The sequence below is a fragment of the Anthonomus grandis genome, unplaced genomic scaffold (genome assembly GCF_022605725.1).
Source record: "Anthonomus grandis grandis unplaced genomic scaffold, icAntGran1.3 ctg00000121.1___fragment_1, whole genome shotgun sequence".
Classification (NCBI taxonomy): domain Eukaryota; kingdom Metazoa; phylum Arthropoda; class Insecta; order Coleoptera; family Curculionidae; genus Anthonomus; species Anthonomus grandis.
Window position 1 is genome coordinate 28993 of NW_026088435.1, and position 14689 is coordinate 43681.

At 33.4% G+C, this 14689-nt stretch overlaps 1 protein-coding gene across 1 annotated transcript; it reads left to right on the forward strand.

Moving 5' to 3' along the window:
- The first annotated feature begins 115 nt into the window (after nucleotides 1-115).
- LOC126749505 (C2 domain-containing protein 3-like) lies at nucleotides 116-13664 on the forward strand. Its single transcript, XM_050459203.1, has 10 exons — nucleotides 116-957; nucleotides 1019-1309; nucleotides 1363-1742; nucleotides 1817-1999; nucleotides 2057-2445; nucleotides 7341-7701; nucleotides 11338-11526; nucleotides 11581-11774; nucleotides 11822-12186; nucleotides 13211-13664. Exons 1-10 carry the CDS (start codon nucleotides 183-185, stop codon nucleotides 13531-13533), a joined length of 3450 nt encoding a protein of 1149 aa, XP_050315160.1. The 5' UTR covers nucleotides 116-182; the 3' UTR covers nucleotides 13534-13664.
- Nucleotides 13665-14689: the final 1025 nt, after the last annotated feature.

The window sequence follows — 14689 nt, forward strand, 5'->3', positions numbered from 1 at the left end:
CTTGCTAAACCTTTTTAGTTTAATTAATTAACCATATTCTAATTATTTATTACAACCATTGTCCACTTATTGACATTTTACTATTGACGTTTGGCAACAGGACCATAGGCACCAACAGATGGCACCATATTGTTTTGTTTAGATTTTCCGTTATAATATTTTAATTTTACAATTTACCAAAAATGTCGGGCGAGTTTAATCAAATAAAAGAAACCTTAGTGGATAAAATCCTCGACCAAGGACAACGCTTAAGAAACGCGATGGTCCAATCAATACTGCAAAACGACCCGTTATCTTCTGAGGTGTTTTTATCCAAAACCCACAATACTCCTATGTCCAGTTTGTCTTCATTGACCACCCGAACTGCAGCAGATAAAAAACTACTGGAAGCATTCATAAATGGTGATTATCTTACTAAGGAACAAGAAGAATTAGCCCTGGAAACGATTCGGTCATTACCAGCATCAGAAGTGTGTGAAACCACCGAAAAGACTTTATCAAGTAGATGTTCTTGCCCTACTTGCTTGTCTTATCATGAGAATAACCTCAAGTGCCATCTGAGGAGGGAGCACAGAGTTTCCACTAATTGTCAGAATCAAAAACCAGAGTGTCTCCCAGAGTTTACTAATTCAAATTTTACTGACTGTTTAAGGGAGCATAGAGTTTCTGCTTGTCAAAATACAGTCGCAGAGGTGTCTAATTCAAATTTTACTAATATCCTTAAGCAAGTGGACTGTTTAAGGGTGTCTTTACAAAGCATACATTTAAACGAGCTGGGTATTAAAAAAGTGGTGCAAAGCAGTAATAAGGTTAATAGTTACGGGGCCAGTCAAAGTTATTTCGTAGAATACACTATTCCAGACATTTTTTTTAAGCAAGGAGAAAAACTGCAGTCAAAAGTCGATAGTGGCCTAAAGAGCAATCATGTTAGTTTTTGTGCAAGGGGTTCAAGTAACGGTTGGTTTAACAATATTTTTAGAGCTTAAAAAAACCCTTAACCTTATTGGTTTTTTTGCAGTTATACACCTTAAACAATCCTTCACTCATACAGTGAGGAACTTGTACAGTGAAAACTTGGACAATCATGACTTGATATTCCATATAAAGTTTAAAAACTCGGGGCAAAAGAAGTCAGAATCCTTGGGGGTTGCCCGATTGAACTTCGGAGCTTTTAAGGAGTCGGACAGTGCCTCCTGCGGGAAATCTTTGCCGATTTTTCTGGATGAAGGTTTGGAAATTGCTTTGGGTGTATTAAAAGTGACCGTCCAGCTTGGTGCTGGGAAACTCTACTTTGGGAAGGAGTTTGTTGGTAAGTTTATTTTTTTTATAAGCAAGGGGATTCTTATTAAGATTTTTGGGCAGATGCGGTGCTCACCAGCAGAACTGTCCGGGAAGCAGATATTCCTGTTGAAGAGGTTTTAGAGGAAAAAGTGGTTGATTTTGATGTGAAAGAGAATTTGCCTTTAGAGCCTAAGCAAAGTAGTCCTAGGAGGCCAAAAAGTAATTTTCTGCAAGAATTAAGTGCCCAGAGGAAAAGTAGGTTGAAAGAAAGATTGGTAGAAGCTGAAAGAGCTCGCCTTTCAGAGGAAGACATCTTGTTTGGGTTCTTATATATATCGGAAGCCCAATTTTTAAACTTTACACCCAATTCCTATATTTTGTGCCAGCCGTTTTGCCAAAGCGACACTTCTGCCAGCAAGATAGTCTATAATAGTTCGAATCCCTTGTATAACTTTTGTCAGGTTAGTGTTAAATTTATGTTCAGGGTTCTAGCCTTGTTGGGTTCAGAGTTATAGACGTTTTCAGTTTTTTCCAGAACATCCCTTTAGTATACGACGAAACCCTCCTGTTAAACCTAAGGGAAAACTTCACCCTCCTGGAATTTTGGCACACAACAGGCCAAGCAGAGGAGCTTTTCGGCTTAACCCGAATACCACTGCATCAGTTTTATTTGGGGTACAGGAACTCAATTATTTTGAAACATTTGAAGAAAAATAAGGTCAGAACTCTTTGGATTTTCCAAAACAGTTCTTATTAAACTGTTTATCTCTTATAGCTTCCGATAATTGGCACTGACTGGTGGGAACCGATATACTCCCCCGAATCCAAGGAGCTGATTGGCCAGGTTCAAATTCTAACCGCCCTTGGTACTGAAGCCCAAATTAAGAACCTCGAAGAAGAACGGGGATTTCGGGAGAACATAGTCAAGGCGAAATTTCCGACAGTTAAACCGGGCAATAAAAGGGCCGAATTCGGTAAATTGCCGGATAAAAATAAATTTTTAATTAGGCCGGAGCGGTCCGATAAAGAAACCCAATCTAAAATGGAGGAAGATAATAAAAAGCCGGAGTCTCAGGATATGTTGGCCTCGTTTTTGAAACTGTTAGAGGAGACCCGGAGGCCTGCCTGTGTGGAAAATGGCACCAATACTGAACCCACTAGCAGGTAAACAATTTTTTTTTTATCCAGTTAAGGCAGACGTGTTTAAAGTTTGGTCCTTTTTTTTCATAGTTTAGAATTGTTAATGTTATAAAGGTCGGATTTTTGCATCATGAATTTAAATAGTAAAGAAATGTGAAATAGCCAAAATGTGATTAACCAAATATTGAAGGCTTTGTCGGTTCATTAAACTTTAGCGAGGCCTAAACAACGGTAGATGAATACAAATACAAATGAAAAACACTTAGTTATGCAAAAAATTGATATGCAATCATTGAGATATTAAATAATTCCTTATTTTTTTGTCATATTGTGACACCGCAAGGAATTAAACCCAATCCAAAAAGAGATAAAAACCATAAAAGACTTCTCTATTCCTAGAATGAACCTCAAAATAAGATTAAACAATTCTTAAGCATACTTGGCTATTATCACAAGTTTATTATGAACTTTGTCAAAATTACCAAACTTCTAAGTCAATGAAAACAACTTGCATTGTCTTATTTATTTATTGTAACACGACGTTTCGGTTGGTAAGTATCTCCAACCGTTATCAAGTGTAAACTGGAGATACTTACCAAACGAAACGTCGTGTTACATTAAATAAATAAGACAATGCAAGTTCGACAAGATGTTTTCACTGTACCATTGTCTACCACCTTCAAAAACTTCTAAGTCAATGTTTAAATGAAAAAGTAACTGAGGAGTTTCAGAAATGAAATATGCCCTAACTATTTGTTTATATTGGCTCAAGATGGTTGAGGATGTTCAAAGTCAAATGAACAAAAATAAATACGATAGAAATCCACCAGTCATGAAATTCAATGCTTCTATTTCAAACCCATTTAAAAGAATTCATATTGATTTATTTAAAATGAATAATGAAACATTTTTAACAATAATTAATAGTTTTTTTTACATATGAACTATCATATTCTCTTAAAAATTTAACTGATCTCATCATTATAGATTGCTGTGTAAGTTTTATTTCTCACCATGATTTACTTCCTCGAGTTATTTACTATCAGCTGTAAATAAACATTACAAGTGTGCAAAATTAAAGATAAGTCTTCGAAACCCACATAATGATTTGTTGGCAGTAAAAGTTACACTTACTTGTTCAATCTCTAATGTCCCTATAGACAAACTAGAATATGTGTAGCGCAGGTTTTTGAAGTATCTATGCTTCAAAAATGATGGAATATACCCTCCAAGGGGGTATGATTATAAAGTACTTCTACAAAGATTTTTTATCTCTGAGGCACTGCACTATTCTGAGCAGACTATGCAACTATAAAATTACTTAACTTTTTTGTTCCCCCTATAAACACTAGAAAACACCTTTGTTTTTATTTAGAAAATAGACCTACTAACTTAGCACCTTTATATTGATGAGCTTGTTCATGCTTTAATATTTTACACAGTAAGAATGATATTGACCTGTTTAATAGCTACATTCAAACGCAAAATTGCTACAATGATTATGACTTTATAACCATTAAATATTTTTTTTATATATAAACTTTCCATTTAATTCTCTCTTGCCTGTAGTATACTCTGAAGTTGTGAGCTTAAAATTTCGGCTGTTTTTGAGTCAAATCAATTTTTGTAAACTGTTAAGTTTTATATGCTGTCTAGAGTATTCAGTTTTTTCAGTTTATTGGTTTTGTTTGCAATTTTCTGTTAGACAACGTTTGGTAAATAAATCAATAATTATTGTTTGGTGATGATATGGTCTTGGTTTTATAAGCAGTGAACAAAATTGAACTTTTGACCAGGTAGATGAAGACAAATAATGATTTGAAATTGTTTTATAGATGGCTGTGTTGTAATAATTAGTAAATAACCCTGAAATTCCAGAATATAATTACTCAGGCCTAAACTTACGAAACAGTCTTAATTAGAATAAAAATGTGAACTCAATAATTAAAAAAATAGTTCCAATGGTGGCTGAAATCAAGGTGTCAGTGTAAGGAAAGTTTAAATAATAAGTCAAAACTTTTACTTTACAATAGTTTTATCCTTCCCCCTATCAGACAGTTAAATCCATGGTGGGGAAACTTTGGAGGGTACCATATAAATCAACTTCAAACAACTCAAAACAAAACTGTTAAGATTATATTCAAATTAGATTATTACACACCCACTAAAGAACTGTACAATGCATCTAAATTATGCACTTTCGAAAAAACTTATTTATATTTACACCATTGATATAATTCTTGCACCTAAATACTGTAAAACACAAGCATACGCTGATGACACACAAACCTATGTCTCTTTTGATTATAACAAACAAATCGCAAAAGATAAAATAAACGCTGATCTTCAAGTGATTAAAGAATTATCTGCTGAACATAACCTAAACTTAAATTCTGACAGAACTAAACTATTATGTATTGGCAGTAAAATCAAAAGAAACTCTATTAAAAATAAATGATTCTAAATCTGTCGACGAAGATCTCGGGTTTAGTGGACACGTTCAGAACATAACAAGAAACATTTTTTTTGCGCTGAAATTATTATATAATAATCGGCACATTTCTAGCTACTCGTTGAAAAAAAGTCTATGTGATTCATTAGTTTTCTCACATTTTAACTATGGTGACTTTTTATACGGTCTTTACGGTATCTTACAGGTCTTAACGTACAGAACGCATGCTGTCTCAATATGGAAAACCGGAGAAAACGACGTCTTTCAATCTTTTACATAAACTTCTCAATACCACTAACACTTAAAAATATACGAATACTCTTAAAAATACATTTCTGCCAAGGACAAGCATTCATAGACAAAATATTAGAAACAAACACAAATTCTCGATCCCGTTACATAAAACATCTATGTATAAAAGATCCTTTTCATACAATAAGCCTTTATTTCCAACAGGCAATTTGCCCAATAACAGGAAACAGTTGCAAAACAATGAAAAATATAGTTAAAAAAACACACACAAACAAACCTAAAAGAATGAAAAGAAAAGAAAAAGTAAAGTCACAATCTCAAAAGTTATCCAAAAAATTAGAACAAATAACTATTAATATAATATAAAAACCCAATTATAAAAGTTTAACAAGATAATCACATATTCAACAAAATTAAATTAAATTAACTGCAATATACCTACAAACTATAACTTAAACGCATGGGTGTTAATCCCAAGAGTAATGATCCACCAAGATATCGACAATCACATGAACCGGAGAGAAATTTATATCGCATATGTAACAGATCCGATTAAATATAGCGCATATTGTATATAGTGGCGATTTCAACAGGATGTTAGTATGAGGCCTTGGCAGAAAGAATGTTAGGGAATGTCTAGCATTAAGCCTAGGCACTATGAAACCTACACCAGAAAGAAGTACTGGATTATCAATGAATGCATTCAGTAACCCATCCAGGAATTTTACAGAGAAGATCATTCTTCTGAGATGTAATGGATGTAGATTGAAGCGTTCCAATAGTTGCCGATGATAAAACCCTCTTACCGGATATATGCCAGAAGGCCAAAAACTTAGCAAATCTACGCTGAACAGATTCAAGGAGACCAACATGATTCTGATAGAGCGGGTTCCATATAATGCAGCCAAACTCCAATTTTAATCTCACAAAGCAACAGAAAAGCAGTCTTAATGTAGATTCCAAAGTAAATCTCTGAGAACTTCTAATTATATAATAATTATATAATTCCATACCCGATAATTTTAAAATATTTAATATGAAGGAATTTAAATACAAAATGCTTTGGTTTTTGTTTAATCAACAAGCTCATTAACTATGAATAAGAATCTTTTTTAATTAAAGACAAGAAACACTTAAAATCAGCATGTTGAGGTAATACTTAATAAAAGGAAAATAGCTAAGAAAAGCATATCTAACTTGTGTAATAAACTAACCTTATAATATATTTGAAAATTTTATAAACAGGTGTGGGCATTGTATACTGAACTGGACTAGGTTTATACTACAACATAATTATCTACTATCTACTTTTTAAAGAAAATCCCTACCTGCATTATAATCATCCTGTAATTCTTCTATGATATGTACGTACATTTAAAGAGTTATTCGCTAATAAGTTACATGATGTTATTTTTTTTCCACTTTAGAGGTAGGTTAAGTAAGAATAGCCACATGGCGAGACTTCGTCTCCCTTATATCCTTATAGAAATGTATGTATGATATTCATAACTGTAAATTATTTGTTTGTTAAATCAAAGACGTTTATTATTATTCAAATAGTGAAGAGATACCATAATCAATGACTTTAGGCATAAATACTCAAGAACTAATATCACAAAGATCTCCCTTATCTAGTAGAATTGAAACACACAATAGTGTATGTACCAAAGACTGTAGTGGAAGCAAGAATTTTGTCATTATCTTAAGATCTATTTGCAACAATTTATCATTTATTTACATAACTGATGATTAACTTGATATTGTAATTTCAGTCTGTTACAAGTAAATATTACTGTTTTAGTCATGCGTAAATTAAATTAATAGAAGAAATTAGTAAAAATGTAGAGTCTTGGAGAGGAAAGAGCTTTTAATATTTATTGAATCATATTACTTACATGGTGAAAATGTTGTTATTGTGGGAGATGAATTTGTTGCGTTTTTGAATTGTAGTCAGCAAAATCATGCACTAATCATAATATATTGGATTTGGTGAATACTGGATTATTGTAATATGGCTGAGAATAATTATGGCCTTCTCTCTATTAACGTCCCTCATCCTCCAAAGACAATAGATATTTTCTTAAAACGCAAAAAGATTAACTCACTGTGATATTTTTAGTATCTATAGAGATGGTACGCATATGTGTAAATAGAATTAGTCTTTCCTACTCTCTAAGTGGATATTTCTGTTGATTTTTAATGAAATTTCTTTTAGCAATGAACCTCGGTCATCCGCAGACCAACCGGAAAAACGTAAAACCTCCGACCTGGTCGACTCCCTTCAATTGGCCCTAAGTTTGGACAATAAAGAAAAAACGCCCCACTTTAGGGCCCAAATCGTAATAAACGGGGCCAACCAGTTACCGGGCCGCAGAAAACTGAAAACGAAATCGAAACAACGTGTGAAAAGTAAAACTTGTAAGCGGGATGAGACTAACGTGGCGCCGAGCACTTACGTTACTTTCGAGACTTTGCCTAATGAGCCGCTGCAGATGACGCACGTCTGCTCTAAGAGTACTTCGCCCCAATGGGGATACAGTTGTGAGGTGAATTTACCTAAGGATTTATTAACTAATGTGAGTTCTATAGATTTATTTTTTAGTATTTATTTATCTGCGATTAACTTGCCATTATGTGGGGTAAGATGAGTTCGAACTCATTATACCTGAATTATCGAAAGATGAGTATTTCTTTTTTTTTATGAGTAAAATTCACTTTATTCAAAGTTTATTACATAAGCGAATCTGCTCTTCGATGTCTAAGTAGAAGTTGGTCAAGTGTTCTACATTTCCAAAATTGCTTTACTTAACCAAATACCTATATTTGCCTTGGGCAGGTCAGAGATTGGTTATGTACCTAGAAACTCACGATTAATATGGAAAAAACAAATTATATAGCATATTTTTCTTTATGTAATAAAAACAGACCACTTTTACCCTACAACAAACAAACAAACAAAACAAAATATCTTGGAATTATTATAATTGACCAATATTTAAAATGGTATGATCATATTTATTATCTTTGTGGTAAAGTCCGAAATCTAATACAAACATTTTACGTTCTTCAAGAAATACTAGACAGTAAATTATGTTTACTCATATTTTTACCCTCAAATCCATCTTCAGGAGTCTTGCTATGCAAATGTGAAAAAATTATAAAAATATTCCAAGTGGTTCCTAAGTTATGATCAAAAATGTCCGCCTAAGAATAAAAATCTGAATGTTGCAATATGCGTTTCAACAAGTTCACATTTGAGGGCTTTTGGACCTTGAGAGACAAAATTGCCTATAATTCAAAAAGTTTTTAAGCCACAGAAGTTGTTTTCCTATAAAACTGTTTGGAAAGAAATGCCTTCTTTTTGAGTTAAAACCTTTTAAGAATATTTTAGTTATTGCGTAAAAATATGCACAAAAAAAAGTGAAAATTGGATAAAAATTTGAGAAAAAAAATGCCCCAACCAAAATTGGCCTAACCAAGCAAATATTTAACCTAGAATAACGTTTATACATTCAAATCCATCGCCAAGAGTCCTGCTATATAAGCGTGAAAAAATTATGAAAATATTACAAGTGGTTCCCAAGTTTGCCCCACCAAAGAGTAAAAAAACTGAATGTTGCAATACGAGTTTCAAAAACTTGATGGCTCTTAGATCTTGGTAGACGAAATTGTCTATAACTTAACACGTTTTTGAGCTACAAGAATCGTTCACCTATGAAAATGTTGGTAAGAAGAATTGGTCTTTCTTTGGCTTAAACCCTTTTAATGATACTTCAATTATTTAGTGAAAATATGCCCAAAGATAGTGAAAATCCATCCCTAAGAATCCTGCTATATAAGTGTGAAAAAATTATGAAAGTATTCTAAAGGGTTCCCCCCAATTATGGCCAAAAATGTCCGCCAAACTATAAAAATCTAGATGTTGTCTTATTAGTTTCAAAACTTTGATGGCTCTTGGACCTTGGCACACAAAACTGCCTCCAACTCAAAAGGTTTTTGACCTACAAGGATTGTTCTTCTATGAAATTGCTTGGTAAGAAATACCCTTTCTTTGACTTAAACCCTTTTAAGAATATTTCAATCATTTCATTAAAATATTCTCATAGAAAGTGAAAATTGCGTAAGAAAATTTGCAAAAAAAACTCCCGTACCAAAACTGCCCTAACTACCCAAATATTTCACCTAGAATCACGTTTCTACCCTCAAATTCATCCTCAGGACTCCTGCTGCTATATCAGTGTAAAAAAATTATGAAGATAGTCCAAGGAGTTCCCAAGTTAGGGCCTAAGTCCAGGGACGTACTTAAAAAACTTAATTAAAAAAAAAAAAGAAATTTGAAAAAATAACCGAAAGATCCAAGGCCAATATTTCAAATCTCTAATTTGTCCTCCTTTGGGATTTTCACATCAAAGAGACAATTTAAAATACTCTCTAATTGCTGCTATTGGTCAAACAAAGACAGAGTTCCAGCCAAAAGAGTGTGATAGAGAGAGATGGATAAGTTGTCTTTGTACATTTTATTCATAAAATCATGGTTAGGTAATTAAAGTCTACAGATTAAATTCTCGATTTATTTCTTCCAGGAAGTTGATTTTTTCATGAAAGTTTAATTCTCTAAAGTCTAATTCAATAGGAATTCAATCAATGGAAAATTTAACTTCCCAAATGAAGTCTGTGAAAAGAAAAGTAATCATCAAAAGTAGGCAAAATAGAAATTTGACATATTTTGTACAGAGTCTTGTAACTAATTTCATTTTTCCAGGCAGTAGTTTTAAGAATATTACCAAGAGAGGGAAAATTAGGAGGAAAAAAGGCCCTAACTAAAACTGCCATAACTACCGAAATATTTATATATATTTACCCTCAAATCCACCTTCAGGAGTCCTGCTATACAAATGTGAAAAAATTATAAAAATATTTCAAGTGGTTCCTAAGTTATGATCAAAAATGTCCGCCTAAGAATAAAAATCTGAATGTTGCAATATGCGTTTCAACAAGTTCACATTTGAGGGCTTTTGGGCCTTGAGAGACAAAATTGCCTATAATTCAAAAAGTTTTTAAGCCACAGAAATTGTTTGGAAAGAAATGCCTTTTTTTGACTTAAAATGTATTAAGAATATTTCAATTATTTTTTAAAAATATGCACAAAGAAAGTGAAAATTGGATAAAAATTTGAGAAAAAAGAAGCCCCAACCAAAATTGGCCTAACCAAGCAAATATTTAACCTAGAATAACGTTTATACATTCAAATCCATCCCCAAGAGTCCTGCTATATAAGCGTGAAAAAATTATGAAAATATTCCAAGTGGTTCCCAAGTTATGCCCCATCAAAGAGTAAAAAACTGAATGTTGCAATACGAGTATATACTTGGTATACGAAATTGTCTATAACTCAACAAGTTTTTGAGCTACAAGAATCGTTCACCTATGAAAATGTTTGGTAAGAATTGCTCTTTCTTTGGCTCAAACCCTTTTAATATTATTTGAATTACTTAGTGAAAATATGTCCAAAGATAGTGAAAATTGGATAAAAAATTTGAAAAAAAAATGGCCCAGTCCAAAAATTGTCCTAACTAAGCAAATATTTAACCTAGAATAACATTTTTACATTGAAATCCATCCCCAAGAGTCCTGTTATATAAGTGTGGAAAAATTAGGAATATATTCCAAGGAGTTCCCGAATTATGGGCAAAAATATCCACCAAACAGTAGAAATCTGAATGTTGCAATATGAGTTTCAAAAATTCAAATTTGATGGCTCTTAGACCTTGACCGTTGAAATTGCGTCTAGCACAAAAGGTTCTTGAGCTACACGGATTGTTCGCCTATGAAATCACTTGGTAAGAAATGCCCTTTCTTTGGCTTAAACCCTTTTAATAATATTTCAATTATTATGTGAAAATATTCACAAAGAAAGTAAAAAAACGCCCCAACCAAAATACTCTTAACTACTTTATTATTTAACCTAGAATCACGTTTGTACCTTTAAAACGATGCTCAGGAACACCTTCATACTGATGTCAAAGCGACGTTATAAAAATACCCTTAATTCAACCCGTAAAAACTCCTAGAAAAAAAAATCGCACTATTTGGAAAAACTTGGGATAGGACATCCCAGGACTGTTAGTTTGTGAAAAAAAATACACAGTAATTTTCTGATTTCTTTGCCATATAAAACCTTCCATAATTTCTCTATTTTCCCTCGGTTTTAGCCCCAAAAACGACTGATCTTTAAAGTATGGAAGAAGTCGACGAACGCAGTTCTACAGCCCAATTTACAAACCGACCTGGTGCTGGGTTTCGCCGCCTTGGACTTGAGCGTTCTCGCATGCGGTCTGCCGAACATCCGCGGTTGGTTCAATATCGTCGATTTTTCCGGGAAATGTAACGGACAAATTAACGTAAGCGTTATGTTTAATTAAAAATTTAATCGAAAATTACGTGAATTCCACTAGATCCACGTTAATCCATTGGAAAAAGTCCAAAAACCGAAACAGACTACGGCGCTGCCGGAAACCTCGGACTGCGCCACATCCGGTATTATCAATAGTCTAATACCGGACAACGCGGAATGTAACGAGGTCCTCAGCAGAGCCTTGAAAAGGAAATTTACAGAGTTGGACGAGATTACTCAAAGGCTCCGATTAAGGTACCAACAGTCTCTTGTCAAGGTACTTTTTTAACCACTTTTAACAGATTATCAGAAGTCGTATCTGAAGACTCGGAAAACTCCAACGACGACATAGCCGAGGAGTTCGAGCAGGACATCAACAATCTCTGCATAGAAGAAGATTTTCACTTGGTGGATTTCGAGGAGGAAGCAAAGAAATTCGGGCAGATGCTAAAGGCCCAGCAGGAGATCAAAGAATCCGGGAATAATGGCGAAGAGAATAAGGAGAAAAACGATGATAATGTTAAATCGGTGGGTGTGGGGCAAAGTGAAGGTTCGATGTTGTTAATGTCGTCAAACCAAGAAGAGAATGTGAAAGAGGACAGTTCTGGAGGTGCCTCGACGGATTCTAGTAGTACTACCAAGTCGTTTGACAGACACTTAATCGAGGGTAAGTTAAAATGGTTACATCGTCAATGTTAAAATGAGCTTTATTCTCTTAAATATTATTAATAGTAAAGTAAAGTACTTTATTGATGCAAGTAACCTTACAGTGTTACACAAGTCACAAAATTAAACCAAGAAAAACAGTTTTTGCAGAAGTTAAAAATACAGTTCAATAACAATTGAGAGATTAAAAGAAAAAAAAAATTAACAAATTTAAAATCAAATACAAACAAAAACATATAAATATGGGTTAAAAAAATATAAACAAGTACAAAGTCTTGACATCTTAACAAGAACATAAATACTGTCGCTGAACAAAGTTATAATAGTAATAAAAAAGTACAATAAAATTTAACAAAAAATCTGTCAAGATCTGAGCACATTTGTCATTCATTCAGAGGCGTGGTTATAAACTAATCAACAGAATAAAAGTTGTGTTTTAGAAGAGTATCTCTGATGAGTACTTTGAATTTTTTAGAAAATAAGAAACTTTGTATATTGTGGTTTCAATTTGGATGGACCCATGTTGAAAATTACACGTAACAGTTTGTTTTGCCAGTAAGAAATTGGTTTGCCAGCATATTCTCAATGGTTTTTTTGCCTCTAGTACTTTAATGGACTTGATCCAAATCTGGTGAATAAATTTAAGTTTATTCAGCAGTGTTTTATTAACACTGATTTGTAAAGTGGAATTGTTGGAAACTAGCTGCTGAATCACTTACCTTAAGTTAACAATTTTATTACCCTGTTGGTTTAGAGTTTCTATGATTTTCCTCTCTTGTTCAAGGATCAGAAACGATTCGTTGCTATTAAAATCCGGAGATACTCTGTCAACTTCTTGACAAAGCGAAGTTTTTATTCAATATATTGATATTCTATATATTGATAATATATCAATATATTTATTCAATATATTGATATATAATTATATATTTAAGTATTGAATTCTGAATAAACTGCTCAATATCCTCATTCCTTTGCACTAATATAATACCATTCTTTACTGAAATAGATCTAAATATTTTCAGGTAAACATCGCATTGACTCTCTCCTAGAAAAACTGAGCTTAATAAACGCGGTAGAATCCCAACAAGCGCCCTTATCGAGCCGTTACATATCGGGCTGTTCCACTAGCACCAACGAGGGTGTAGACGGGATTTTTAAGGATTTAGATCGGAGTTCGCGACCTAACATCACCGCCACGAACCGATTTGAGTCTGTAGACTTTCAGAAGCTGTACGGGGGTTCGACGAGCGAGGAAAACAGTAGCGGTACCAGTGTTATCACTAATTTTTCAGAGTGTCGCCCTAATCCATTGGGGCAAGGTACTAGCGAGGACAAGGAGCCTTAAATGAGGGGCATGATTTAGGTTATTTTAAGTGACAACGTACTTGTAGTATTGTAAGCGTGAAATGTTAGTTTTATTTGGTAGGAGTTTAAGCGTATAATGCCTATATTAAATTGTTGTTTATGTGTATGTAAGTTGAGGTTTTTTTTGGGGTGGAATGTGTGAAGATCTTTAGGGCAAAATCACGTTTTTGCCTTTAAATTTATCCTTACGGCTCCTCTATATTAATGTGCCGTTTTTTTCTGTGAAAGTCCACAAAGTGTTGCAAAAATGATGAATTTATCGGGAAGGATTGATTTTTTCTTAATAGATCTAGAAAATGATTGTAACTTATAAGCCGAGGAAGTTATAAGTTACAATCGAGGGGTGGCTCAATTAATTTAAATAAACAGAATTATTTTTTGAGAAATGTACAGGGGGTTGAAGAAAATAGGATTTTCGAGAAAGTGAATTTTATTTTAGAAAATCCTCAAAATGCTTATAACTCGGAATCCAAGGCAGATGATGAAATTATGAAAATTTGTACACGAGTGGCTCAATTAATTTCATTAAGCACCAATTTCAACGTTTTTTAAAAAATTTACAGCGAGCTGAAAAAAATGGGATTTTTGAAGAGTGACTTTTTTTTTGGAAAATCCACAAAATACTTGATAAACCAAGGCAGTTGGTATTTTGAAAATTGATACAGGGATAGTTCAATTCATTTCATTAGACACCTATTTTCGCATTTATTGTAAAATCTACAGAGGGTTGAAAGAAAAGGGATTTTTGGTAAAGGGTTGCATTTTTTCTTGGAAAATCCACAAAGAGTGTATAATAAGGTGGGTCGTTTTTATACTTTTTCTTTAATTTTGACAGACCTGTGGTTTAAAAACTTGCTATTGGGTAAAATATTCTCGTGCAAATTTAAAAAAAAAATCATCAGCGTTTGCACCCCCCGCTACCCCCCCCAAATATATAAAAAAAAATATAAAAAGAAAATAATTTGCCTGTGCTATAAAATAATGTAATATCGTCCTCTAATTACGCAAAAAAAAATTATTAAATTGTAGACATATTTAGGCCCCCTGCCAGCTCTTAAACCTAAAAAAAATCAAGCATTTTTCAACTTTTCCACTTACGAGCAGCTCTTCGCCTAATTTGTATATAAACAGATACA